Below are 27,659 nucleotides of genomic sequence, written 5' to 3'. Positions count from 1 at the left end.
AACGAGCTGTGAGAGCCATTATCCACAAATAAAGAAAACTTGGAACAGTGGTGAACCTTCCTAGGAGTGGCCAACTCATCCAGGAGGTCACAAAAGAACCCAGAACAACATCTAAAGAACTGCAGGCCTCAGCTAAGGTCAGAGTTCATGATTCAGCAATTAAAAAGATTTGGCAAAAAATGGTATCCATGAGAGAGACCCAAGGAGAAAATCTGTACTGACCAAAAAGAACTCAAAAGCTTGTCTCGCATCTTGATAATCTCCAAGATTTTAGGGGAAAATATTCTGTGGATTTATTAGGTTTAGGGGTAATTACTTTTTCACACAAGGCCAGGTTTGGTTTAAAAAAAAAATCCAGATTTTTTTATTTACTGAGGTTATCTTTGTCTAGTATTACATATTAATATTTGCTGAAACATTTAAGTGTAACAAAAACACAAACATATATGGTGGATGCACTACTTTTAGTCTCCTCAGAATAAATGAATATTTTCAACCATGCAAAACTGCAAATCTGAAAAAAAAAAAGAGGCTTTGCCCTTTGAGTCTATGTCTTAATCCAAAGTCTCTTCTTCACCCACGATATGTTATACAAGTGATTTTCTATTAAGATGTCAGAGGAAGAAGGACACATAATGGCATCTAATGATAAAACGTGCAGTACCTTTTTGCTGTAGCCCTGTCGTTTCTGCCGTGAGCCAACAGAGTAAAGTGCAGGTATGAGGTCCACAGAGCAGTCGGCAAAGTACTCGCAGCAGGTCACAGGAGACTCGTGGATAGTCAGAGGATAGGGGTTCTCGAATATTGGATAACTGTTAAATACAGCCCGCACATACTCAAGTGACAAGTCAGTCTAAATAAAAATAATATGTCTGCCGGTGTCAGTTGCACTGGTCAAACACAGTGTTGCATACCTGCAATTCAACAAATGTTGGACATTGACTAAAAATGTTGAGTAAAGAAAGGAATAATAAACAACAGTGACAAGCTGTACTACTGGGCCAAGTAGCAGTTTACCCCATGGTTAAGAAACAAAAGTCAAGATAATGAACCATTTTTTGAACCTACCCATTTTGTGCAAGGTCGATCACAACTAAATCCTTTTCTAGAAGGACGACCACAGCATAGGGTTCCTGAAAATCTGCAAACCGCACAAAGATTCATAACATCACACTTTTATCAGTCTTGTAATTCCATGAGAAAAGAGCTCCCCTAAAATATGCAAACCACATGGGAAGAATTTCCCACTCTTTATACAGCAAATTATATCTATGCCCTTAAGATGTGAGGGCAGGAACGCTCAACGCTAGAATTTTATTATACTATGTAATTTATAACTGTAGGGGATATTGCTCAAGTTGAATATTTGTATCAGTCTGATTTGAGAGTAAAATGTCATATTCCATTTTAAGATTAGTGCCTCATAATAGATTTTAACTGTGGTAATGAATAAATTCATTTTATTTTACTTGCCACTGCATATTCTGCAGAGGCTCAGTATATATTGTAACCTGCAGTGCAAAAATTACTTCAGTTTCATACATTTGCAATAATCAACGTGTCAAGTGGAGCGTTTTCCAAATCTGGTTGTTATTAACAGCCCCTTGACAAAAGCAGACTGGAGTTATAAAGACCCACTTAATTTGTGGGAGAGGGCAAACATGCAAAACCTCCTCTGGAGCTTGCTGCCCTAAAGGTTTGTCCAGACCCGGCTGTCACAGAACACAAGGGTTGTTTCCTATCATATCGTCCACGATAATGTAAAGTAAAAATTCTAACGTGCCATAAAATGTCATATGCGATATAAAATGTTTATGTTTCCTAGTGTGTGCCACCATGAGACAAGCCCAGGCATGTCTGAGAACAAGAACTGTGTCTTAGCCCTCGATGACAAGCTTCAATAAAACACCATTTCTCTTATATCGTCAGAAATATCATCATTGCAGATTTTCTTGACATATTGTTAAATTACTTTAAGTCCAAAGACATGCAGTTAGTGGGGGTAGGTTATTTGGAAACTCTAAATTGACCATAGGTTTGAATGTGAGTGTGAATGGTTGTCTGCGTCTATGGGCTAGCCCTGCTACAGACTGCAGACGTGTCCAGGGTGTACCCTGCCTCTCGCCCTAAGACAGCTGAGATAGGCTCTGGACCTTCCTATCAACGCGTCTGTTGACCACTTACTCCCTATAAATGGGGACATGGCAAACCAAAACAACATCATTTCCCCTCACTGAGGTATAAAGCATTTAGGCATTTTCTTTCATTTGTCTCCTATATGTCTGTACTCTAAGTACGCCTTAAAAAATTCTTCGATTTCCAACACTACCGTTTGTCAGTGTTTGGATTTTTATCATTTCCTTGTCTGTCTTAAGAAATCCTAGTTTGTCTGTTTAGTATATCATTCATCCAAAATATTCAACTTTGTATTGACAAATATAGTTTATACATGATATTTAGGGATACCGTCTCATCTGCTTGTGCCAGGATTATTAGACTATGTGGACAAACATTCATTGTGGAATCCAAAGACCCAGTAATGTCCATTACCAGACGATTTCAGTGAGCAGTGACATCAGATTGTCAGTGACATAATGAAGTCGCCATTCTTACATAATTCACTAATCCGTCCTGTAGCTGTATACGTGCCAGATAACACAGCAGCAGAGATTGCATCCTGGATCACATACATACAGGCCATACTGGTAAGCTCCAGCTGTTGGCTCCTCAATACCATAAATAAAATAATAATTAAATTTAGATTGAAGGGCATTGTGCACAGCGGGATGAAATGAAAATGTAATAGCCTATGTGTCAGATAATAAAACTGAAAAGTAGCATCCTTTCCCTTGGGAAATTTCTGATTTATTACAGAAACACACTCACACACACAGACAGGCTGTCCAACATAATTAAGAACCAGAAAGTTGTGTGCATATTTCCGCAGGTGTTAGTGCAAAAGAAGAGTAAATTAACAATGTCCACAATTCTCAGACGTCCTCATTCAGACCAAAATATGCACACTTACCATTAGGATATGGTGTCTCACATAGCGTGAGGAAGTCTACTATAGGATAGTCCATCTCCAGCACAGCAGTACTCTTCCCATGCATCACTGTTAGACAAGGCCTCCGGCCCACCGTGTCGTAGGACAGACCACCAGAAAAGATTATGAAGGGGTCTCTGGAATGAGTTGCATTCATGCAATTATTTACTTAAATGGGTTTTTAAAATATTAGGCATTTTATATGGTGGGGCTTTATTTAATAATGTGCATTCACACTCTTAATATTTTATTTAGCCAGCAGGAAATTGTTGTGGCATTAAGAGCCTTGGCACAACTTAAAGCATGAGTCAATCTGACTACAAATGAAAAAATCAGTACAGTGAGCTTAATTTTTCAGGAACTGTTGCATGGATATTAATGTATGTATACCATGGTATACTGTAAGTAAGATGTCATCATGCATACAAAATAACATCAGGGTTGGAGTTAAAACAAAAGACTTTGATTTAAAGAGGACTGGGCTTGTCTTGTCTTGTCTTTAGTATCCACAACTCTGAGTTTATGCTTTATATAACAAAATAGCTGATTAAGAAAAGCTGATACTACAAAATATATAGTTTTAAATGATTGGCTTAAGTTACAAACATGAGGAGTATCTGTATGTAAGTAAAATGCAACTTGAGCTGCTTTGTGGGGACTTTTCTCATGGCTCTGCATGCATTAAACACATGCATGTCTATAAATATGCTCAAGTGAACATGCATGGGCACAAGTGTATAACAGTATATGTGTACGCGTGTGAGACTGAGGGACCATACCCAATTCTAGTTGTTTTGTACTCCACTTTAAGAATGGGCTTACAAGACTCTGGCTTCTTCCCGTCCTTGGGCTGTTTTCCTAAAATAGAACAAACAGAAGTTACTTTGGTTTGCAGTTCACTCCTTCTTCACCCAGTCTCTTCTGTCATCTTGGGGTTTTTTCCCCCCAGAAGCAGCATTGTAAAATGCTGTGCTGAAGAGTATGCAGCAAAATAACAGAAACCTATTCATCAGAGAGAAGAAAGACAAATTCAAGGACGGGGACATGCAAAGAAAGGTGTAAAGATCCTGGATGATTTACAGAATCCATCTTTTCAAACCTCAAGGGGTGTCAGTGTGGAATAAAATTACACATCCATCACATGCATGCCTATGTGTGCGCATTTCTGTATCACAAAGTACAGTGAGCAGTTGAATTTATATGAAAAGTCTTACTGAAGAGCGAAAGTGACCCCAAATGCAGGTTATGCAAGGCAGGTCTGTATAATAAAGAACACTTTTTAATAACTACCATTTAATAATGGATATCTAAAAAGACAATTAAAAGAGGACTTATAAGCCTTACTTAAACATGTCAAAGGAATTTGCATAATTGCCCATTAAATACCAAACTAATTATGCATGCAGCAGTGGGAGAAACAACTAATTAAAAAGCCCATGCGGTGAAATCTTTTCTGCAACCCCCGACACATAAAATCAGCTTGAAAAACTGATTCAAAGTTGTTGTAATTTTTGATTTAATTTCTTTTCTTGTTCCCTTTTTCTGACTCTCTTGCTTTTTCTGCTCAGTTGCCGTCGCCTATTTCTCTTCCAGGTGCTTCATCTGTGTGAACTAAGTGGGGTGAGTCAGTGTGTTGGGGGACAGAAGAGTATGGATTAAATGCATCTTCAAAAGAGCAGACTTGCTTTCTGCAGGAAGTAAACAGAGGACGCACATGCACACACAAAGTAAGGAAAACAGAGGCAGGAAATAATTGAACCGACAATAATCCTCTGCCTGAAATGAGGAAACAATGATTGAGCCATGTGTAGGCAGACACTTGAGAGATGGCTACAGCGAGAGTGGCTACAGAGGGAACAACATAATCAACACTACAAGACCGTGAAGTCATCAGACCATGGGCAATCAGTGTTTTTATGTAACAATTAAAAAATAAAGTTACAATCACACTCTATATGGATGTTTGTTCCAAAGCTATATTCGGACAGCTGGCGCCCAACTTTTTTGTTTAGATCCTCTAAAGCAAAGTCTACCTGCAACCCATCCACCCATATTTTAATTCTCCAGCCTAATAAACATCTCACACCCTTTAGATTTATCTCAACACTCTCCATGGAGGTCTTGATCCCTTCACCGAAAGTTTCTTCACTGTCCTCAGGCAACTAGCTTGTGAGACAATATAAATTAACTCCATATGCACTGCATGTCAAATTTCAATAATGGTGATTGTTATACAGAAACGATGTGCGTCAAAGATTATAGAAATGTTGAATCTTGAGAGGAAAAAATCAGTTAGAGTTCAACTATAGTTGATTAATGACTTATGAAGTGTAAGGGCTATTAACTTCTTATTAGTGAGCGTGATTGACAACAACTGGCAGTTTCTCTTTGGATGTATAAAAATAATGGTTTTGATCTCAGAACAATGAGAAAGTCCTAAACGGTGGTCGTTTTGAGCTATTTCTAAGTAACTTAAGACACCAAGATCACTTCAAACAGTTATCTAGTTTACATCAATTTAACGTGATATGTCATTTGCCACGGTCTGGAAGTAGACCCAAACTGTCATCCTCAGATCAGAGAAAACTTATTAGGACAACACAGGAACCACCAAGGCTCAAGCCTGCCATGAACTACAAACAGGTGGAACATCAATATAACTGCCCATAGTGAAATGAATTTTACATCACCATGGACTGAGAGGGTGCCAACCAAAAAGGAAGCCCCTACTCCACTGACACCTTTAAGCTTGACTGAAGGTTTCGGCTGCCCACAGAGATAACCCAAATGCCTTGTGAGGTAAAGTTTTATGGTCATATGTGACAAAGATTGAGCTATTTGGTCATAATGACAAAGGTGTGTTTAGAAGAGTAAAGGTAAAGCTTATAAAGCTAACATTGTACCAACTGTACCAACTGACAAGGTGGTAGCATTGAGCTCTGCAGCTGTTTCGCTACCAGTGGTACTGGTATATTGCACAAAGTGGATGAAATAATGAAGAAAAACTCCAAATTCCCCAGGAAACCAGCCAATTCAAATGAATTGTATCAATGAGCGGTGAAATATCCAGCAAGAATTATGCCAAAAGCTTTTTAATACCTACCAAAGGCATCTAGAAACTAGCTAAGGGACATTTAACCTATCAGTGAGTGAGTGCATGGTGTATGTAAATATTTGAGGCAGCACGTATACCTTTGACCCTGTCTGGATTAAACGAAAGACAAAATAAAGTCAAACTTCTTCACCCAGTTCTAGTCATTAAAAATGTAGGAACCCTGGGAAAAGACCAGTTCAAGGAAATCATTACAAGCCAAAAAATTACTGTGACATTGTCTGTATAAAGTGTGTGTGTGTGTGTGTGTGTGTGTGTGTGTGTGTGTGTGTGTGTGTGTGTGTGTGTGTGTGTGTTTTTTACTTCCTTACCGTGTGGTGTGATTGTCTGTATGGGCTTGCCCTGGCCTCTGACGTTCCATATGGTCAGAGTTCCATCTGAGTGACTGCAGATGAACTGCTTGCCCTCGTGATGCCAGGCAACTGAGTGGATAGCCTAAGAAATGACAGGCAGGAAGGCAGGGGTTGGGGGCAGTGGTTTAGTTGAATGAAACCTTATGTGCCAGCATGCAACTTGCACACTACAAGTTTGTTGCATTACCACAGCCATATGGTACATGACTTTCATAGGTGGCTTAAATGGCCGTGGCTTTGCACACTTGCGCAGATGGTTGAAGTGAGATAAAAGAGCTCCCTGGCTTTAGAAAATTTCCTGTGGCACAAATGCATATATTAAAAGCTTTCATAGGAACCATTTGTTGAATGTGAAATAAAGAAAAAAGAAACCCCAGCTAGATGGTTCCATTAGCAATATTATTAACTTAGGAGTCATATTTCATAAAGATACAGCATTACTCTGACAAATGTGTCCATAATATTCAATATAATTGAAAAACCGCTAATACTTCAATCAAGACCATATGGTTTAGCATGAATTACTGTGAAATTAAGAAAAAAAGTATTTCGCTTTGACTCTAGTCCATCATTGAGAGCTAGAGGAACAATAGAAGCTTTTTAAAAGGTTAAAAAAACTACTAAAAGGAAATACAGTTAATCACAAGCTTAATATCAACTACAACAGTTACAGAAAAGGTTGCAAAAGGGGAAGTTTAAGAGGTGACCTTTAGTTAGGGCTTCAAAACCGAGAAGAGGGCACAAGTGAAGAAAATAAAGACCAAATGGAGATACAGATCTGTGATTCACAGACAAGCTAACAGATAAAGAGAATAATGGGGAAGGACAGACAAGATTGAGAGAGCTGGTGCCCTCTCTGTCCTCTCATCTTTCCCATCATCTGAACAGTCCTGCTGCTGTTGTAAGCCTGGCTTGGGATGATTTATGTACTAGCAACAAAACACAAACACATCAAAACCAAAGTGTATCTGCAAAGGCCAAGCTTGCCCTTTTGTAGTCGTATTCAATGCTGATAATTAAAACCAGCAAACATTTTGACATCAAACCATATGTTGGCTGCACGATGTGTGAAGCCGACAACAGCCATCCACATCAGCCCTTTAATATTTAGGGCATTTTGTCTGAAAATCCCCTCGTTGTCACTGGTCCCACTCGCCTTGTGTCCTCGGCGCTGCTGCTTGTCTCACATCGCTCATCTGAAATGAATGACTGCCTCTCTGTCAGAGCTGATGTGAGTGCATGGTCAGGTTAAGTCAATCTCTTCCAATTGCAGCTGCCATTTATTTAGGTGTATATCAATTTTGCCTTGAGTGTGTCATTAATCATAAGCAGTGCTATATGTCAGGCTCACCAAATCTGCTGAGTTTTAAGAAAAAAGCTGCATGAAAGGGAATAGCATCAGTCAGCGCTCTTATGGCACGCTCTGAGCGGTGTACCTGTTTTGTGTGCTCCAAAGTGAACAGTATCATACTTTTGCTTCCTAGTTAAGTGTGTGGTGTGCTGCACAGACTCTCCTGGCACGTTTTATGAAATCATAAAGACTGAATCACCTTTATGATCACACTGCTTGGTTTTAACAAACTAAAGACCAATCAGAGACTGAGATCAGTCTGCTATAAAGCGTAAAATACTCCCCCCCATGTGTTCTTGCTTCTGAGGTTTTCTCATGGAGATTTCGTCTTCCTGAGGATTGTTAGAAATAAATAGACATGATGACTAACGGCTTCTGTGTCTCTTTAAACTGGGGCGGCGGTGTGGAGAACATGGTGGGGATGGTTGGATGCAGCAGCCCAGAAGGAGAGACAGTTTGACAGCACCTTTTTTTTTTTGTTGCCAGAAGTGATTCACTGGTGTATAGTGGCAGGTGGTGTGGATGTAGTTATTGCAGGTGCCTCGAATACAGTGTGAACACATCTCTAATTTTGTCAAATGTTTAGCATCCCACACTGTGGAAATGAAATCAATGTTCCAAGTTTTACTTTCAGTTATAAGTGCAGACTGTTCTCCTGGGGATCTAAATTCTGTTGTCAGCACTAAAAGCATACTTTTATTTATCTTTTTATTTATGGATAGATGATATCTAATAATGGATACTGGTCTAAACTGTCTATGATTTCCCCTCAATGCAGTCCAGTCCACTTTTGAATTTTCCTCCCTGTGTTACCCTGACACTAACAGACTTCTAGAAATCTATCAGTGCATTGTTCATCACGCCAGTCCCAAGAGGCAACAATGCCCTGTGCTTAATTGGAAATGAGCAGGATAATTGAAACACATGGCACTCATCAAATCAAACAATACCAATTAAAAAGGCTAATTTCATGATTTATCACATTAGGTCAGTTTTTCACAGATTGGTCTTTGGGGGCTGAGAGGATCCTGTCTACATTCATCACAGTTACGCAAGACCTCCTCACACAGACACACAAATACACACTCGCGACAAAGACGCTAACAAGCATAGAAAACAGAGGAAAACAAACACAGAAGTTTTGTGTCACAGTATGACCCGAAACAGCCCTGAAATATCATTGGCTCCACCATCAAAACGATGAAAAAATATTGCCGTAAACAGTTCATTTTGCGACACCACGAAACAAACGATAGCGTAAAATGAAACGATAGACGTTTTTATATCGTCATCCGATATATATCGTTATATCGAACAGCCCTACCTTAGAGCAAGACTTTACACAGAGTACTCAACATACTGCTGTACCTGTTTTTGTACACGCAAAAACACATACACACACAAGCAGTCACATACACACAGCAAAAGTAATGCGAGTCAAGCAACACAACCAGCTTAATCTGAACAAACAAGGCATTTGGGGGCAAAACGTCAGCAGTGATGTGCAATGAGCAATCCATTTTTATTCAGTTATTTTAAATCCACATTTTCTGCTTTTGTGTTGCAAGATGCTCGTTACATAAGTCTTGAAAGAAACAAGCCCCAGTGAGCCTCTTATTTACACATTTAGATTTGTCTCTGTATTATGAAGATGATTCACCATCACTGTTTCTGACTGAATAAACAACTTTGGAAGTACAATATACTGTCAATCTCTACATAACCAGCATAATCAGACACTCCAAGTATGATGGCAAGGTGGCAGTGTGTAAATACCCGTCTGAACGAAAAGCTTTTTTTCTGTTCAGAGAATCAACAGGTCGAATTTCTTATTCTGCAAAACTCAAACTGGATCTTCTTGAGATCTTTTATAAGTTTTTAAAGAATTCTAAAAAGAGTAAACAGTCAGTATCCAACATGAAAGCGTGGATCCATCCTGCTTTGTATCAAAGGGTCAGGCTGCTGGTTGGGGTGTAATGGCTTAACTGCCACAGCCTGCATGAATTTTGTTGCTGGCATGTCCTTTTCTTTATGACAACAGTGCACAAACAGTTAAGGCAGTTCTGAAGGCGAAAGGGGGACCAACCCAATATTTGCAAGGTGTACCTAAGGTGAGTGGTGGCCAGTTGATAACATGCTAATGTTGAAAATAAACTCCAAGTGGAGTCTCACAGAGCTGTTGGCATGGCTGTGCGGTTTACTTGTAAACAGGGTGTTGTGGTTTTTTTGTTTTAAATGAGTAAAAATGACCAAATCAGTGAGATATGTTACATGTTCTTATGTGCTTTTTTTTTTATAGTCTGAGCAGTTGATGACTATTCTACAGAGAGAAAGACTCATCCAAATGGTTGGGATACCACCCTGAAACCTCACAGCTGGGATGATTATGTGACTCACGTGTTATAAACAGCAGCTCGTAAACATCTCTAAAACAACTTCAGGGTGGGAATAAGCATTAGAAAACCAAATTCACCAGCAAACCAAATGCATGGGAAGTCTTGTTACGACATTACACTTATGCATTAGCATCCACTTTATCCTGATGGATGGACTCCCTAAGAGACTGACCATCATGTAAAGAGTGATACTCTCACCACTAATGGGTATTATGCAAGCCTTGCCAAATCACCCATGAGCTCTGTACAGTTAAGTTGTCTGTCTGAAATCTCAACAGGTCTTAGGGGGAAAGAAAACACTTCCTAATGAAGCCACACTTGTGTCAGATAGTTTGCCGATCATTTGTAGCATTTGTTTTTAATCTTAAGGGATAAGCAGATGGGAGGGATTCACTGCGAGAGGACGCATTAAATTAAGATAGCGGAGCTGCCCATCACAGAGAATGCTGCAGGAAATGTGTGGAAGTCTTATCTGCCTGGTGGATTTTTTTTTTCTTGTCGAGAATCTCACCCATCTGGTTAGAACAGTGCCGGTCTGATTCAACAGTATTAAAAATACTGGCAGGCTGTTTACAAAATGAATGCTGGAATAAAATATGTTAACAATGCAAATTTGTCCACAACTGGAGCAGGTTATTGTTATGTTTTATTTAAATTCAAATAATTAATGCTTCGTGGTTGAGGGGAATATGTTTTCCAATTTTATTGTTATTGTTGCCCTTTATTAGTAGCTGCGAGAATTATGACCTGCTCCTGCACAAATCCCTGCAAATATTTTGTCCCCCAAGTTTTTCTCTTGTGTTTGTGGACTTTTCTTCAGATCGTGGCATAGGTGCTAAGTTTGGGTGCGCTTTGTGTTTGCGCGTCCTGGTTATCGTAGTCGCAGTCAAAGTAACCAATTTCTTATTTGTCCATTTGTGAAAAGAAATAGAAAGGAAAAGAGGAATGGGGAGAACAAAAGGAAGGGAAATAGGGAAAATAGAGTGCCTTATCTGTGCAGCTTTGGCTGGACATCTGTGACAAAAGCCTGAACAGGTCGTGCCTTTGCAGCTATAGAGACTGACTGCCAGATGCACTCCGAAGTTGAAATCAATAAAAATAAACTGCAAGCTGCAAAAGTAATGTTTTTTTTCCAGGGATACTAAAGATGTTTACTTGAATTCTACGCTAAATTCTTGTGAATAATAGCAGGTGCTGTGCTCCCTACTATATAAGACTGTATGGCATCTATACACCAAAATACTACTAATTTTTTTTACTGTAAATGCACATGTATGCGTGCAGAAAGGAATGTTCATCTTTCTTAAAAGCTCCTTTCCTTCATTCCTTTCTGCACACAGTGGAAGAAGGCTGTCTAAATTAGTGCAATTAAACAATAGGCTTACTGAAGGGGAAAAAAGGATTACAAATTCCATCCATGCATTCAGTGTGCGCCACCAGGACACAAACACAGAGGGCGGAGGGAAGAACTAACTCAGATTTGGCTGCAATATTAACCATTCATCAGGTGTTGAGTCAGATGGAGAAGAGCGAGGCAGGGTCACAGTGACAGATGCTCTCTGGCTAGCACTCACTGGAAACCCATACTGCTGATCCACAGCTAATAATAGACAATCCACTGAAAGACACAGAGTTGAAGGCGTGCTCTCTCAGCTCTTTAGGAGCTTGTAAAAACAAGTTTTATTGCCTTTGTTTGCCTGAACTCTGCTGGAAAGTGTCAAAGTTTTTTCTTTGCGGTACAGGATAAGTTTGCTAATTTGCTAACTGTTCTTCAGTTTGTCAGCATCTGTAATTTCCAAATGCTGCCTTCATATTTTTTTTTTTAACAGAAAGAATTTCATTTCCTCTACTTGCACAAATTATACAAAAACGCTTGCAAGACATGTTAAAAAATGTGGCAGGAAAACAGGAAGTGGCATTGCTCATTATCTCGATCTTTTGAAATCAAAGACCACAGACTGCCTTTCAGCTGTTTAAACATTCGCAAATTTCCATCAAGAGTAAAATACGCTTTAAGATGTCTGTGCATTTTCTAAAGTCTGAATCCATCACCGCGCGGTCTGCTGACTTACTCTGCTGTTGAAAAGGAGAAGACGAAAAGCTTCCTTGTTCATTTCAGTCGACAACTTTGATACTTGGCAGGAAGCTTCTAGGCAAATAGGGTTTGAATGAAAGCACGCTGGAGGAAAAAAAAAAAAGCACGCGTGGCAGGAAGACTATAGCTTGGAGAGGATGTTAGAGCTGGAAAAGAGTTACTTCACAGTATTGTTTGAAGAAACTATGTGGAGTTTGCATAGAGTCATGATGCCAGTAAATCACAGCCAGCGAATATAACATCGCCTGCAAATCCATGCATTATCAGTGGCTTACAATTAATGTTAATAGTTTAGTTTATATTGAGGTTAACAAATGGATGCTAATTCTATTTATGCTTATTATTAAGGTTACAGTGGGTGGCAGGAATGCTATGGACTGTATTATAAGAAGTATGCTTTAAAATATAGACAGAAAATAAAAAGAAATTAACTGCAGTGAAGTCCACTTTAAAGATACCTGACCCTGGAAAACATTTAGATTTAGTAGCCAGGGGAGTAACTTCACCACATATCAAATGTGATGAAAGAACAGTTGCATGTTGCAGGCCCTTTTTTTAAGTCAGCCAGTGAAAAATTACATTGAAGCAAGACATAACACCCCGCCCACCCTCTAGCTCAATACCCTGTCCCTCAGTTCCCACCCAATCTAACCCCCCCAGTCCCTGGGGAGGTGTATCTACGAGGGTTTGGAGAGAGGAGATGAGCTCCTCTGGGAGATTCAATACTAGGATCTGTAATGCCCAGGAGCAGTGGGAGGATATTAGCTTATCTGAGAAAAGGATGTAGGGAGAGCAAAGGCAGAGAGGCAGACAGAGTAAGAAGGAGAGCTTCATACATACTGAACATACAAAATCTCCACCTCTTTTTTTTTTTTGTATTTGTATCTTACAGAGTGCCAACAAGGTGAGCATCTACGTGAGTGATACGATAATCTCATTATCTTAAACAGACTAGCCCTTTGTAAGGCCGCAGACACAGCTGCATGGCCGTGTACATGCTGAGTCAGCACGTGTGTCTATGTGTGTTCTTACAGCCATTCAGCTGGCTTAAGCCTCAGTAACAAAGTTATGAATGAGAGGTCCTATTCATAGAGATGTTTCGCTCCTACCAGGAAGTCTAAATCATGGACTGTAGGAGTTCAGACTATAATCAGATTGAAGGGGAACAGCTAGGTTTGATGTAAAAAGGCAGATATTTCTTTTACCGACTAATAGCATTAAATTAGTCAAATTTAACTCATACATTAGTAGAATTTATCTTTTTTTTTAAATTGCAAATCAATAAATTAATAGAGTTTAGAAAGCAGAGTAAGTGATACAGTGCATGGCTAATATCAGCGTTATTAACCATGTACTGCTTATAAGATGAAAGCAGTGAACATGAGTCTAAATCTTAGTTTAAAACAAGATTTCATCACAATGCTGTTTAACTTGCAAGACCCAATCTCAGTCAGATAAATGCTAGGTCCAGAGAGAGTCGAAGCAGCTCTGACACCATCTCTATTTAACTGTCATGTTTTCTGTTATTTACAGAAATACACTGTTACCTTATAAAGCCAAATAATCCATTATTTTAAAAAAAGGGTATCTGTTTTTATACAAGAAAACCACTGTGCTGCTTTACAATCGGACATGAGCACATGGCACTCTACTGTGTGAATCATAACCGTGGTAAAATATGTATTTAACAAAGTCTTCTTCTTTGTAAATGACACAACACATCTTCTGCAGTGCTACCCAGAAATGCTTTTAAAGCTTTTAGAAACTACTAAAGTTTTACATACTTAAAATTCCTAAATATCAGCCCGTGCCAGCACTTCATTTGTAATTTTACACCCTCTCATACTGTTTGGGTGAAATTTGGCCTGTTTTGATATTTGACAGCAGCAAAAAATATCCTAAATTGACCCAGAATACAAATGAAAAGTGAAAATATTTTAACATTTTGTACTGTTACCTTGTACATTTAGGCTGTTCTGGGTCAAACTGAACCTGTATCTATTTTAAATGGATTTTAGAGCCACCAGTGTGAGTAATACCAAGGGAAATGGTGGTTTTAGGAAATCTTGAAATTGTATTTTCTTACGGGACAGTGGTGACAGAATCTAAGGGGGATTTTGACACTGTAACAAGAACTGTCTGTGTTAGCCTGAGCTCCTGTTGAGACGGGCACCTGCTGGTCTTTGAAGGATAATGGGCAAACCTTGAAACAGCGACATAGTAAAACAGCACAGAATACGGTGCACATAAGGGGTCAGACAGAGGTTAGAGAATTTCTTGAGAGATGGTTCCTGGACACTTGAGATCTATAACAGAGTGATGCAGTGGTTATCACTCTCACCTCACAGCAAGAAGGTTCAGCTTGAAGTATATGGACTAAAGTGCTGCATGGATGCATATCTCAGGTGGTTAGTAAAACCATAAAAGCTCTACGTGAATGTGAGTACATTACATTTGCACCTACGAACTCCCACAACATAACAAAATAATCTGAGATTAAAACAGAAATCAAAAGAGGGACTGGGTGTTTTGTTTATGATACAGCAGTGAGAACAGAGTTTAACATTTACAGAGGTTACACATGTTTTCCATGATTTACGTAAAACAGGACATAGTACTGCATAAGAGTAGATATTTTCTCAAAAAACAGTAGTAATTAAGGTTTAATTATCCATTAATTGTCCATTTTTAAGTCTAAATTTCCAAATAAACCTGTAGATCAAAACTTGATTTAGACACTTATAATGAGAGAATTCTTGGTCTGTGTCAAAATGGACCCAGACCATGCTGTGAAGACATAAAATTTGAACAGTGTGTGAGGGATAAAGAGGAAATACTTTGTCTTTAGCTTGACAACACAAATCTAGTTAGTGATGGCTTATTTAAAAGTTAGTCTCTTATTAAGCAAATTCTGGCTTCATCCTACTATGAAGTCAAACCTGACAGCCCCCCTTTCTTATTGAGGTGAAGCAGAGACTAGAAAGTTTTATCTTTCTTATTTTATCACCCTGCCAGCACTCTTTTTGTCCTCCATTGTGTGGTTTAAAGCACAGACAAGAGAAAGGAAACACAGCTGTAGTAAAGTATTTCAAACTCAGGTAGACACACACACACACAGACCAATACACACATTCACAAAAATGTATGCAATTCAGTTCAGAAAATGTGATTTCACTTCCAGTCCTCGTATTACATTTTCTTAAAATGGAAGTCAAATGAATGCTGGAAATCTATTAGAGAAGAAAAGAAATCTGGGATATTTGCCTACCTCATCATATGTGTAGCGATAGTCTGCCTTCTTTGATTTGAGATCCCACAGGACCACGATCCCAGACTCAAATCCAATTATAAGCTGGAGAGGAAGAGCGACAGGCAGTCAGTGAGATAGGTAGGAGAGATGACAGACAGGGGGATAGAAAAGACCCCATGATGGGCAGAAAAAGAAGTAATACGTTTGACATTCAAGCACAGCGTGAAAGGAAGTCAGGTGTAAGAAGACTACAGCGGCTCAGGAAAAAAAAACCTGCCCACCCTACTTCACAAAAAATGATATCAGATAATACAAAAAGAGCTGTAGAAAAAGAACATGATGCTTTAAAAAAAAATCTGAGCTTATTCACAGAAAAATACTTCCCGCACTCAGTCTCAAAAATCATCAAAAATCATCTGCATTTGTGTCAAATTCCTCTCATCAATTAAAATAACCAAAACAAATATATACAGTAGTTGTCCTCCAGCACCTCATGGGTGCTGTCTTGTCAACTTATATCCTTATATACTTATCACACGCTGTTTAAAAGGCATGCTGATACATATCTGAAGAGTGGTCAAAGTGGTCAGCACAGCCTGCATTCAAATTAAACTATACTCTAAATGGGGCTACACTAAAAAACCAAGTAATGCTTTCTCTTGACTCACCCCTTGTTTCTTCATATTTTGCATCCGAGGTGCCAGACTAAATGATTTTTAAAAGTGGGCTTAAGCTGTAATTTTCCTGGCTTTCTGAAGCTCTTTCAAAGTTTTTCATTGTGCACTGACTGCTTTTTCACTCATTGGCTTTCAATGAGGCATTTTTAAGGATAGGAAACAGGAAGAAAGGGCCGAGATGTGCCAGTTTTCACAAGAACTGGCCTGAAAATTAGAGGCAATAGGTCTTATGGTGAGATCAATACCAATTTTAAAAACTCTGGTGCAAATTATCATCAGTACGCTGAAAAGTACCCTCAGATGTTGATCCACCATGCAATATCATCTGGAAAGTGTCTGATTGGCAAATTTCAACATGGCAATGATCCCAAACGCACTGCCAATGTAGTAAAAACATACCTGGACAGATTAAATCCAGGTGGAATCAACCACGGAACATTATCAGTCATGGCCTCAACAAAGTCTGGACCTGGACATTGTTAAAGTACTGTGGGATCATGTTAACGGAGTCCTTTAGGAAGCCTGGAGAACTATTCCTAAAAGTTACTCAAATAAATTACAAGAAGTGTTGCCTAATAGAGTTCAGGTAGTGTTAAAGAATAAAGGTAGTCACATTAAATATTGACTTTCAAGCTTGTTAAAATTTTATAAACTCCTCTGTTTGCTTTATATACTGTGCAATCCCTGTATGTTTCCATGTTTTAATAACTCGCTGCACATTTATCCAATTTCTTAGAAAAATATAAAGAATTGTGGGGTAATTCAAGACTTTTGCACAGACTTTTGACCAATGTAAGCTTTGCAAGATATTGCGATTGGGTGCAGAAAGCCGCTGATTCTTACCTTTCCTTCATCCATGGGGTTATCACTTATGTGAACAACTGGTCCAGGATGAGCCTTAGAGGACCTTGTAAGAAAGATCAAAAAGACAGACAGTTTTTTTCCCTTTAAGCCAGGATAGCGAAGACAGGCATCATGTAAGATTTACTAATATGACATGGTCATAGCCCTCATCTTAACCCATAGTGAGGGTTAAGATGAAGACCGAGTGTCTTTGGACTTGTCGAAGAGGTCTGCTGGGAGGACAGAGCTGTCAATCATTCCAAGGCTCTAAAAGGCCGTACAAAGAAATAAGCTTCCTGAAGGTTGTGATGGATGACTCTGTCAGGCCAGGAAGTCCCCAGTGGCTATGTGTATGTGCATCCACGTGCTGATATGTGTGTCCATTTGCATGTCAGTGGAGATGATAGAGCAAAAAGTGCTCGACAGCTTCTCCTCTCCCCCTGCTGTCTGTGCTTTACCCTCCAGACAGTCTTATGTCAAAACTCCTCTTTCTGTGAGCCACATGGGAGCCAAATGTACCTAACCTGCCCTGCCTTAAAGAGATGATGTGGACAGAGGATTGCCAGGCAAGGTCACTGCTGAAAAAAGTAGTGACTGTTGGAGCCTGAAACATATCCCCAGCACCGTGAAGCAAGGGCAGGGATGCCTGACAAAGAGAAGGAGAGGAAGGAGCTGCAGCCAAATGTAAGTAATGCAAAAATGAGGCAAGGCAAAGTCGTTGTTTTGACCTATGCCTTTGCATATTTTTGACAGCGGAGGACACGCTGATGACAATATCAAAAATGTAAAAAAGATGTACATATTTCACTGGGAACATATTTTGGATGGAAATCAATTAGCAAGGGATGAATGTTAACTCTGCTCATTCGATTTAGCTTAGCATATTTCCATGAATCTATGAATATAACCAAAGGGCAATAGAAGGGAAGAAGAATAGACAACAATGTGTTTGTGTGTGTGCTTGTGTGTGTGTGTTAGAAGGTAGCAGTTAGTGGGCAGGCAAGCAGTCATTCAGTCATCTCTATATTTAGCCCGTTAGTGCTGGAGCCTTATTACCTAAGCTCTGCTGCAGCCAGAGTTGTTGATTTATCTAATCCCCCCTTCACTGCCTGTGTCTCAGCGAACAGCAGTCCACACCCGCGCACACATTTGTGTGTCAGTGCAATTAAGACACATCTTAACATCTACCCCATCTGTAAACAATCCCCCTCAATGCCACAGCAAAATAGTACTCTGTTGCCAAACTACAAACTGCAAGTTCCCCTCCGTCCCACATGGTTTACTTGGGGTTTTAGGGTTTTTATATATAATGTTCTCTGTGCTTCCCTTGAGACTTCACAGCAAATCTATTTTGTTAAAACCTGTTGTCGTACAGTAAATAAACCAGAAGTGAACATATTTACAAAGTTCACAAAAAACCCCAACACATTCAGGTTTGGAGATAAAGGAATCACCATAGCAACAGAGGCAGGATGGGCAGAGCGCGAGCAGGCTCCCAAAAATCATCCACAGGCAAACACGCACATGCACACACACTCACACAGATACACGGAATGGTGAGATGCTATACTGTGCATGTATGCCACTGTATTTGTCTCAATATATGCTTGTGTGCGCAGAGTATGCTTGTATTCTCATAGTATGTTCGCATTTATCACATTTTTGTCTTTCAAAAACTAACTGAAGGTTTTATATGTCACACAGACAGACATGCACACACGCACACACGCAGAACCAACAGCAAGAGTAAAACTAAATAACCCGTGGCAAATATAATGCTTGTTCAGAACGTCATAAAATCTTGCAATCCCCCCCCCCCCCCCACCCCGATACCTTCAGCCAGTCATCTGTTATAAAGCCTTACTGCACCAAATCCTTCTCTGTATATCAAACATTCTCCCTACCCAGCAATGCCTTTAGCGCATTAAAGAAAATGGCCTATTACAATACATATGTTGCATGCATGCGCACGTGCACTGTAAAGCAATTGTCTTTGCGTGTATAATGAACACAGGAGTGAGGGGGTATTTAAGCACTTGTAAAGGTAACACCTCATTGAATTTAAAAGCATCTCCTCGGCGCTGACACACCCACATTTTCTCATTCACACACGCAGAGAATATAGCAGTAACTGAACTCATAGGACGGTATAATTTCAGATATTATGCATTTAGAAATGAAAGCACAAAAAAAATCATCGAGCATACCTATTCAACAGCTTAACTCCAACACTGACACATGCCCACACAGTGAAGTCCTGAACATCTGGTGTCATCATGGGTGACAATCTCTCAGGCTGCAGAGGCGCAGTCAGCATGGCAGTGCCTCTGCGGCAACATGGCTTGAATAGCCTATTCGCAGCCTGCTGATTTCTTATGTGGCCTGATGTGACCTCAACAGACCACGCGTGTTGTATGTGTGTATGTGTGTGTCTACTATAGCGTCATTTTGTGTGATTCTTTATGTAAGCATTCATGACAGCTACATATTTTTCCAGCATAGGATCACGTTCCAGACATCAGTCATGGCTTAGCTATACTAATTCTGCATAGAGAGCTGCTTCCTCATCAAAACTGTAGCCTCCTGAAAGAGACCAAAATCAGCAGAGGCAGCCATGAAATGGTAATTGTTATATTATTGGAACAGATTTACTTTTTTTGGAGACGTGCTCTCATTCATCTTCTTGCCACAGGTTAGAAAATAGGTGACACATCTCGGATCCATTTCTTAAAAATGAAGCTACCACTAGACATCGATTGGCTTAGCTGAGCACAGCTACACAATATCTGCCAGAACTCGCTCATAATCCCAACATCCGATGGCATAAACCCCTATAAAAAGGTAACATGTTTTTTTTAGAGAAAGAATAAATGAAATTTTAATTAGTGACATTTAGCGTTACTGCTAGGCTTGGTTTAAGACAGGGTAGCTGTTTTCTGCTGCTTTCTGTCTCTATGTTAAGCAAGCATTTTCAGTCATATTTAATGTACAGAAATAGAGTCTTCACCTTCTTCATCTTTCCTAATGTCTTCACCCTCTAGCAGGCCACAAGGCCACGAGTTCCCTCCATTTAAGTTGTCCCCTGAGCTTGCCCTCAGGTGTGGTCCATCTCCTGTAGCTCTGACACAACAGTTCTCTTCCAGATGATTCAGGGTCTGCCTGGTTTGTTTTGGGGGGGTTTTCCCCTGGTGAAGTCCAATTAATGACCCAACCATTTAAAACATTCCAGTTTTACTTTACTGCAACGAGAGTCTTCCACTCTAACTTTCCGAAAAACACCAAATACAGGTATTTAAAAAAAAATCTTGATGTTTTACGACCAAAAATCTATTTCTTTGGTACTGAAAAAAGATTAGAACAAGAACCAGACTATAAATATGTGTAGGAACCAAACAAAATTAACCTGTGAAGTGACTTATTTCTACCCTTAATTAAACAGAATATCAAAAGGATATGTATAACAACAAAAGATCACTGTACCGGGTCTACAAGCGGTAGCACAGCATTCCTGAAGTCCCAGTACATGGCTAGGGGGATACTCCCAGCCATAAATCTTCTCTAATCTATTTTAGTACCAGCTGAGGATTTCACACATGCATATAAACAAAGTGTGCAGGAAGCATTCATGTAAGAAATTTTTTTTTAAGATTCAACCAAGTATTTATACTAGCTGCAGGGTTCGAGTGGGGGAGCGGGAGGAAATGAAAGTGGACAGAACAGGAGATGCCTCGGGTCAACATGTTCACGTGAACTATGTGTCATAGTAAGCTCTTAACATTTGCTCCAGTCCCACTTCTCCTTGTCTCTCTGCACCCAGTGACTGTTTAGCTGATTTAACACACACCAGAGCACACATAGTCACTGCTAGATACATACAAAACAGCTTCAAACTGTATATTCAAGTTAGATGAAAGGATACGTTGAACACTTAAACATTCAATAACTGCATACCCTCCTACACAACTAGACAAGAAAAAGGAGCTGTGTTAATATCAGAACAGTTAACAGCCACTGAAAAGGATATAATAACTCAATCTGAAATCATGGAGAGATGTATTACAAGTACGGGGTACTTAAAGAATATGCCTTTTTTCAGAAATTGTTAACTTGGTTATTTATTTATTTTTCTTGTCTTTTTCATAATTCACTTTTTGGGGAAGGGAATGTAATGCCACTGGGAACGCAGCAGTGGAGTGATGAGAATGTAGGGGATCCTAATGGAGTTAAGTCTTTGATAGGGATGCTTAGTAGAGCACAGTGGTACACATTTTGCATGTATAAAGTTTGTGTATGCTAATTTATGATTAATATACTGCAGTCAAGTATATCATATATGAAGGATTAGCCTAATTCTATTTAACCTCCTAAGATCCTGACTCTTTAATAGCATGCATTTTTAATTTCTCTTTACTATTTGGGCTGATCAGGACCTGATGAATGCAAAAACAAAGAATTACATGATTTTTGATTTTTTTACCTCATTTTTGTTTCTGAGAAAAAATGAGATCTGCATATGAGGACATTTGCTTTAAATTTCGATAGAACAGTGGCAGTATAACGTCCTCGTAAGTGGATATCAGGCCGTTGTAGAGCAAAATTTAGCATTTTGGTCTAGACAACCCAAAATGTGATGTCGACATATGTGGACGCCAGGTCCTAAGAGTTTAATTTGCTTTCTAGTAATGTTGTAAGAAGAGCTTTAGCCAATACAGAATTATTTAAGACCAATACTAATACTGATATTCCAATACACTGGCTATTTTCTTTCCTTTCAGACACACCCAAAAAAAGATTTCCCTGATATTTATTATATTTGCTTGTTTAAGCTCTTCTCAGATCAGCTGGATATTGTGTTTTTGGGGCATTCAAAAACACGTGTGTGGCTAACAAGGAAGTTGGAGAGTGCCTTCCAATGACTAAGGCTACGTCCACACGTACACAGGTATTTTTGAAAACAGAGATTTTCCGTTTTCGTTTTTTTTTAAAAATGCCGTCCACACGTAAAAGCCAAAATGAAGGAAAACGCTGCAAGGAACATACCAAAGCAGCAGATAGCGATATATTCCTAACCGTGTAGAAATGTTGGCCAATCAGAAGTCTAGAAGCCTGGGTGGGAAAGAGTAAAAAAAGATGGTGCATAGAAGCAGAACTGAGTCTTATGTGTGGAGAAAATCTCCACCCTGGCAGGAGTTTTTAAAACACAGTTTACGTGTGTACGAAAGCTGCAAACGCACAGAAAAATCTGCGTTTTCAAATATAACCGGGTACGTGTGGATGTAGCCCTAAGTCTGTAACGTCAACAATCATAACATGATTAAAGGGTTTTCTTGTAGTTTTCTTTAGTTTTCATTTAAAAGGCTCTTATAAATGCTAATACCAAGAAAAATGGCTGACATCGGCTGACAATATCGGCCCGCACATAAATCGGTCAAGTTCTAACAGTAAGTTTGTTGTGTTGTTATTTAAAGTATATAATATACCAATTCATTTAGAATCAGAATCCTTTTGTTGTCATTAAACATCAGATGTTCAACGATATTAAAGGCAGTTTCCTGGTAGCAGCATTTAGACTAAATAAAAAAGTAATAAAAGCTAGCAATAAAACACACCTAATAATGTCAGCTGTACAAACTAATGTGCAAGTTTGCTCTGAAGTATTGCACTTTTCTTGGGGTGTGGTGATGTGTATGAGATATCATGTCTATTGAGATATCTAAATTATTTCTATGATTGTTTTAAAAAAGAAAAAACGTGCATGTTAACAAACTCAGATTCATATGTTGACGTAGCAGCCTTCATGCCTGTAGCACTCAGTCAACAACAGCGCTGTGCAGACGGCGTAGGATGTTAGTTGGTCTAATAGTCCAGTACAATTTCTAACACAGTAGCTTGGGAACAGAGGTGTGAGTCATCCAAATACTCGGAGCACTCGGCCTGGGGCTACTGGCACAGCAACTGCACAATTTGTCTCCAAATAGCAGGGCCCAAAGGATGATGACCCCTGTACACACTGCATCTTATCCTCATTAGAGCAGTCACAGCTGCACTGAGGTGTACTAGGCAGGGCTTGAAATACAATGTTTAGGTTATATTTTCCATAATACAGCATGCAGATAACAGCAAGAACATTTTGGATATTTATGTCTAATGGAGATTTGTTTCATCAGAAAGCTGCCCAAGGTGACACCTTCCTTTTTTCACTCTTAAAAAAAGGCAAATTTTCGAATTTCATACTTGAAACCAGCAGGTGTTGTTTGATAAACGAGACAAACAATTAATCACTTTGCTGATTGGATATCTATCACACAACCAGTCACTGCAGATGTAAGTGGAGTGACTGTGATTTTGACAGAGCACTATCTTGGTCTGATGAGAACAACAGAAGACGCTTTTGTATCTGGAAAGTGACGCTACTAACGCCACAGCTGGCTGAGGCTCAAGAGACAACAAGAGAATCACCTCACACCTCTCTGATCTTCATCAAAGCAAACAACCGCCACACACTCATACATTTAAACAGATATGCAAACTGAATGCATCCGCATCAAGTCTGAGAACTGATTCCTGACGATGCTGACATCTTATGCCGTCGATCGAGGCTTGAACCGGAGATATGTCCTCCGACTCACACCGCAGCTTGGGACAAAAACAGCAATACGTGAAATAATATTTTGCAACTTTATTTTCTACAAACCTGAATGACTTAATGCCGTGTGAGATGATGCCTGATAGGGAACAAGATTCATCTTCAGCTCGAGGTAATGAAATGAAAGGTGAAAGCAGATATACTGTAGAGATTTAGATGTGAATGTGATCTTGAGAAAAAGTGGAAATCTGAGGAAGGTATGGAAGCCACACAGGTCAATACATATCAAGAATGTTTAAAGAGATCTAGCATGAGCAAAAAGACAAGTACGGCACGCTTTTGTAATAATATTTGGTTTTAATACTAGAAATCCAGTCGTTAAGTGATGACGTGACGAATCCTACTTCCGGGCCTAAAGTAGTCTGCGTTTAATATGGCTTTTGTGTTGTTAACATGTTTAATGTTATGTATTTTCTTCTATTTAATCTCAAAAAACTCCTAAAACAGTCAGTGATCACTGTTGACCTCCCTCGGCTTTTATTAGCGCTAATCATTTATTTAAGCTCAGTTTTTAAAACCTTAAGATGTAACTACAGCCCAGCCCATGCAGCAGTATATGAATGACTAACCTCGTATTGTGGATGGATTATCTCAGTTGTTCTCCTGGCTGAAGTTTGGTCATTTTACAGCATCCTGCCATGCGATTACATTTGTTCCTGACCACCGAGAACACTCACGTTAACTTTTATAGAGTGGAAAAAAAGTTAGCTTGTTTATATTATGCTAACATAGCTGTGTCGCTAGCGGTCACGTAGCACATCATTATATACCAGCTAGCCCAACTTCAGTAACCCTACAAACGTCACTTCTGTTTAGTTTTCTGTCTTCATTTATGCTGGAAGTGATAACAGAGCTGTACGTTTTAATTTGTTTCCAAAACCCCGCAGTCAGGACATGCTATATTGTATTTAGATAGAAGCTAGCGAGCTAACTTCCTGCTAACTTCTAACTCCGTTAAATGTCATAAATTCCGTTTTCATGGATGTGTGGATGTTAAACTCAATTGTTACACCTGGTAGAGCAGAACGCTGATTATTTTATTAAAGATGAAAGACTTTAGACAGTTTTTCAACTCTCAGTAATGCCATAGTGATCGTTTGATATATGGACCTGCAGCGGAGTTTAGGCCCAGACACGGCTAGTGACGTCAGACTTAACGACCGGATGTAAGGACTAGATTTTTATTATTTCCAACATGGACGTTTTTGCAATTTGTGATATCAAAATGGGAAATTGAGTAATTTTTGAGATTACTACTTTGAAGAAGGTAGAAGAGTAGGGTAAGCTTTTACTTTAAACTTTCACAATTTCACATTTTCTGGAGAATATCACAAATATTTTGAAACTCAACAAACAAAAGTGTAACTTTTGGTGAAGCAGCCATATTTAAAGCAGCTAAAACGTCACATTTCAAATCAGATATTGTTCCTACGGTAGTTGTTATGGCGAGTGCACTGGTAGCATACCACAAGCTGTGTGTGAGAGTCTTAATGAATTTGGGAGTAAAAGAGAAAGCGCTATTTCCATGAAGTCAATGTTAACATATACATATGCAGTATTAACTCAACTGGCTGTACATGCAGCTGATGCCCAATAAACTGCTATTTAAATATTCTTCCAGAGATGAATACATTTCTCATAGTGCAAAAGTCTTTACTCTTTCATTTCCCACCGGACAAACATTGAAATAGAAGTCACTGAAACAATTTATGGGTGGCAGAGGATGCCAAGGGAAGGTGAACAGACATTATGAAGGTGAAGGGGAACAGCGTGGAAGTTATTGTTTGTCCTTTAGTCAAAAGGCACCCCGGTATCTACCTCACCATCATCCATATCTACTCTCCATCACACATTATTACTCCTTGCTTTCCCCCTTTGCCCTTTTTTCTTTAATTGGAAAACTTTTTCATCTGCCTCTCTGACTTATCCGTGCAACTTCATTCTTCTGGGCGATCATTCCCTGCCCTCTCTTACCTGCATTTATCCTTCTGTCCTACTCCATTCCTATATCACTCTTGATCTCTACATGTCCTTTCCCTCAGGCAAAAGCCCTGTGTCATCCTTTCCACTCTTCTCCCCTCCTCTTCTTTCTCTCCCTCTCTCTCTCTCCCAACGCTCACTCTCACCTTTTCCTCCCTGCAGCCCTGTCGACGAGACGAGACGTCTGTGTGTACCATACACTGATCTCGGCAGACACCTGTTCCACCCCCTCTCTCCCTCCTACTCTTTTCACTCCGTCTCCACACACACACACACACACGCAGACACACATGCACAGTTGGAGATGAGGGGAAAGCATGAAGCAAAATGCTCCAGTGAATAATTTAAGTCTATACAGCAGGGAACCAAAATGGAGCCTGTCAAGCTGACAGATCCATTCAAACAGCAAAGAGACAGGTCCCTTACTAGCTTGAATCTGATACTGGGAGTGGAAATGATACAGTGACTAATGATTCTTTCTTATCTCCTTACATTTTGAATACAATAACCTTTTGACCGGTAAAACGTCAAACGGCATTCTTCTGTTTTCAAGGTCAGTCACAAGACCCCAAGGTCCTCATTGGAGTGTCGCTGATATGAGTTCAACTCTAACAAAATCTATATATTGATCCACTTATCGGTGATTCTCTTTGGATAAGACACCCCGTCATGTGAGACAAAACCTATGAAGGTTTTTAAGTATAAGACAAAAGCAAAGCTTTCAGGACACAATGTGGAAGAGAGCATCAGAGGGTAAAAAAAACAAAAAAAACGAGGGCCACTCACAGTTCAATGGCTTTGTTCCACATGATGACGTAGCCTGAGAGCATAAAGGACTCCACGTTGACAATGTGGATGTTCCCTCGTTCTGTGCCGATGTACAACCATTTACTCTGGAAGGGCAGGTGGCAGAAAGTTATTCTGTGGACAGAAGGAGAGGAGTGTTAGAAACAGAGGAAAGGGAGGAAAAGAAAATGTGGACAAAACCTCAGAGGAAGACAGAAAGCCAAAAGTAAGAAGCTTCTTGAAAATCACTCAGTCTTATTCTAACACGACAAATTATGCAAAACTATGAGAGGATTATTTACCACTCCACCAGGTCGAAGCAGTCAAGATGAGAGTGGCAAACCAAAGAGATTTCTGAGTCATTCAATCAGACCCTTTTCCGCTACACCCACAGGATACATGAGGGCAAAGAGGCAGCCATCATTTTCTTCGTTTTTTTTCATTATCACCCACATCTCCTCCTTTTATCCATCAATCAGACTCAAGTTTAATGAGAGGTTATAAACCCTTCCCTCCTTATCCATTCATCTTCTCATCCCTTTTTCATCATTTTGTTCTTTCATCCATTCTCCAATTCAACTTTCAATCCATCTGAGGAATAGTAATGTACAACCTTGCTAATCCGGCTTGCTAATACTTCAAGGTTATTCGGCTCCTCCAGCGATCCTTTTGATTCTGCACGGTGGTTTGAGCCACACCTGTGGTGCTGAGAAGCTTGTATCTATAGGACAAAGCCCATAAGTTTCATCAGCTGAGAAAGCCATCCATGCAGGAGGAGAAATAAAGCTGCACTTCTTGTTCAGTACTTCTAACAATGGTACAGCGACGTACTTCCTCCTCAGTGCTGACGGGTTTGCTCAAGTTTAACAGCAAAGTCACTTGGCACAATTGCTGTCAATTTGCTGCTATCAAAGACAGATTAAGTGGAGGCAGTGTGTCAACAAAATGCTTTGAGAAAAAACAGAATATGGTTTACATTTATCTTGGTACCTTGGCAGGGATGAATTAAAAAAAAACTTTACTTAAAATCAGGCTCTGTACTATATCATGAAGGATTAAATTAACCATACGCAACTAGGGCTGCCACGATTAGCCGACCAGTCACGATTATGTCGACTATCAAA

The 27,659-nt window shown here is 39.6% G+C and overlaps 1 protein-coding gene across 3 annotated transcripts in view; it reads right to left on the bottom strand.

Moving 5' to 3' along the window:
- stxbp5a (syntaxin binding protein 5a (tomosyn)) overlaps positions 1-27,659 on the bottom strand; it is a 101,594-nt gene that overhangs the window by 22,212 nt on the left and 51,723 nt on the right. For all 3 annotated transcript variants that reach the window (XM_005914556.3, XM_005914557.3, XM_005914558.3), the window contains exons 6-13: positions 26,536-26,670; positions 17,124-17,187; positions 15,622-15,705; positions 6,470-6,593; positions 3,826-3,904; positions 3,029-3,183; positions 1,069-1,141; positions 665-812 (exon numbers count right to left, since the gene is read on the bottom strand). In XM_005914556.3, the coding sequence (XP_005914618.1) occupies positions 665-812; positions 1,069-1,141; positions 3,029-3,183; positions 3,826-3,904; positions 6,470-6,593; positions 15,622-15,705; positions 17,124-17,187; positions 26,536-26,670 (862 nt within the window). The remainder of the gene's footprint in view (positions 1-664; positions 813-1,068; positions 1,142-3,028; positions 3,184-3,825; positions 3,905-6,469; positions 6,594-15,621; positions 15,706-17,123; positions 17,188-26,535; positions 26,671-27,659) is intronic.

Source organism: Haplochromis burtoni, unplaced genomic scaffold, assembly GCF_018398535.1.
Source record: "Haplochromis burtoni strain Fernald_Lab_line unplaced genomic scaffold, NCSU_Asbu1 Contig_8, whole genome shotgun sequence".
NCBI lineage: Eukaryota > Metazoa > Chordata > Actinopteri > Cichliformes > Cichlidae > Haplochromis > Haplochromis burtoni.
Note: the sequence above shows the minus strand (reverse complement) of the source record. Positions and strands in the feature narration are given on the sequence as shown.